Genomic DNA, 2500 nt, shown 5'->3' on the forward strand with positions numbered 1-2500 from the left:
GTGTGTTTGTGTGCGTGTGCATGTCTGCATGGGGGTGTGAGTATGTGTGTGCATGCATGTGTGTGTGTGTTTCTATCCTGTGGTATACCGTATGTCTGTCTCGTTATCTGAGTGTGAGTCTATATTCAGTATGTCATTGCACGTTGCTGCTGTAGACCAGGCTGTTCTCTCTCTGTATGTATGTGCGTGCCTGCGTGCGTGCGTGCGTTCGTATGTGTGTGTTCACAGACATGGTGGTGTCGGGTGTTCCAAATGAGAACGGCATCCAGCATGCGGCTGAGATTGCCAGCATGGCTCTAGACCTGGTGTCTGTCTGCAGGAGCTTCAGGATCCCACACAAGCCCAATAGCAAGCTGGAGATACGCGCGGGCATACATTCAGGTAGTGTGTGTGTGTGTGTGTGTGTGTGTGTGTGTGTGTGTGTGTGTGTGTGTGTGTGTGTGTGTGTGTGTGTGTGTGTGTGTGTGTGTGCTCAAATTGCATTGGTCATCATGACAATCATTGTTAATGGACAATGCCGTTGACAAGTGTCCTGGTTAACACCAGACCTAATCACAAGTGAGATTAGGTCTGGGGACCTGCCTTCTGTAAATTCCTTAGGAGGCTGAATACATGGCTATTATGACACACTGCTCTGCTCTCTGATTGGATAGAGAAACTGTAAAGGTCAGAATGCTTGGCCATTATGACACACCCGTCCCACTCTCTGATTGGACAGAGACAGAGACCTAGCCTCGCGCGCCATCCTACGTACTTCCGCCAAGACACTTGGCTCCGCACTACGTCTGGTACCTATCTTCTGTGGAGCGATGTTGACCGGTAGGATTTGCGCCGGTGTTCTGACAAACGGTCCTACATTGTAATTTTATCCTACGGTAGGATGTTCTGTCAGACATGTCTGTTAAACGGTCCTACATCGCCATAGATAGACGTCAGACATGTTTATTCAACAACTTATAAGTTAAATCCTGATTTTTCCGAAAATGTCCTTCCTGCTTCCTGCAATCCCGTCAGATTAAACAAAGTCCAGACCATGAATACGAAATGGAAATGGTAGTATTATGGGATGGTCAGGACCAGGCTAACAGAGACCATGATCTGGTCCATTATGAGTCATCCTCGCCAGACTGTCTTTCAGATCGAAGCGATTGTGTAGAACTAAAGGCAGTATGGGAGTTCCCAGGCTAGTTGACAAGGGCGTAGCAGCAAATTGTGGGTACAATCACCTGTTTACAACCAGCTCCACTGGACTCCCCCAGACATACTGTATATAAATCAGACACTGTGTGGGACCCCTATACACTACATTGGGGTCCTGTTGACTCAGTCACACACTTTACCCCCACTGTGCGACACCCCTGGCTGTTGGAATTTGTTTTCTGGCAATCATTACCATGCTAGACCTGATTTAAGATTATCCACTCTTGGATTGTGTGTATGTGCGTGTGCGCGTGTGTGCGTGCGTGCGTGTGTGTATGTGTGTGTGTGTATGTGTGTGCAGGTCCAGTGGTGGCTGGGGTGGTGGGGACCAAGATGCCGCGGTACTGTCTCTTTGGGGACACGGTGAACACATCCTCACGCATGGAGTCCACCAGCGAAGGTACACACACGCACACACAAGCACACACACACACAGACTGGGCGAATACACCGGCCGCAACGAGATCTAGCGACAGAGAATCGCTGGACTGTGCAACAAGAGCGATGCGAGCGATTGAAGCGAGAGAATATGTCCGTTAAAAGCAGAATGCAAGCATTCTCTTTGGTTGTGGCGGATGTCGCCGAACCGCGTCATAGCTAATTTGCATAACATTGTTGCAAACTGTTGCTCTAGTCGCACGACTTGCCTCTAGGCTCCCGGATCGCTTTTGTCACACAACTCAATACAAAGTCAATTACTTCCGTCGCTGGACTCGTTCATGTTGCGCTTGATGTATTTGTGCCTAGTGAGAGAGAGAGAGAGAGAGAGAGCGAGAGAGAGAGAGACAGACAGACAGACAGACAGACAGACAGACAGACAGACAGACAGACAGACAGACAGAAGGCTGTGACATCCAGTGAAGGTATGCAGACAAACACACACACACACACACACACACACACACACACACACACACACACACACACACACACACACACACACACACACACACACACACACACACACACACACACACACCACCACCACCACAACCATACTCATCTATACTTACAGTATTGGTTGTACTTAGTTGTTCACATTTTACTTCATGATATACAGTGAGTCCAATATGTATTTGATCCCTTGCTGATTTTGTTGGTTTGCCTACTAACAAAGACATGATCAGTCAATAAATGTTATGATAATATCTATTCTAATATGGAGAGACAGAATATCAAAAAGAAAATACAGAAGTTAACTGAAGAGAATATATATTAATTTATTTCCATTTCATCGAGCAAAATAAGAATTTGATCCCCTGCCAACTGATTACAGTTCCGGGCCCACAGACCAGATGGG

The 2500-nt window shown here is 47.2% G+C and overlaps 1 protein-coding gene across 1 annotated transcript in view; it reads left to right on the forward strand.

The window, feature by feature from the left end:
* LOC134437368 (atrial natriuretic peptide receptor 1-like) overlaps positions 1–2500 on the forward strand; it is a 32045-nt gene that overhangs the window by 27175 nt on the left and 2370 nt on the right. The window contains exons 20-21 of the mRNA XM_063186861.1: positions 229–381; positions 1502–1600. Of these exons, the coding sequence (XP_063042931.1) occupies positions 229–381; positions 1502–1600 (252 nt within the window). The remainder of the gene's footprint in view (positions 1–228; positions 382–1501; positions 1601–2500) is intronic.

The sequence above is a fragment of the Engraulis encrasicolus genome, chromosome 21 (genome assembly GCF_034702125.1).
Source record: "Engraulis encrasicolus isolate BLACKSEA-1 chromosome 21, IST_EnEncr_1.0, whole genome shotgun sequence".
NCBI lineage: Eukaryota > Metazoa > Chordata > Actinopteri > Clupeiformes > Engraulidae > Engraulis > Engraulis encrasicolus.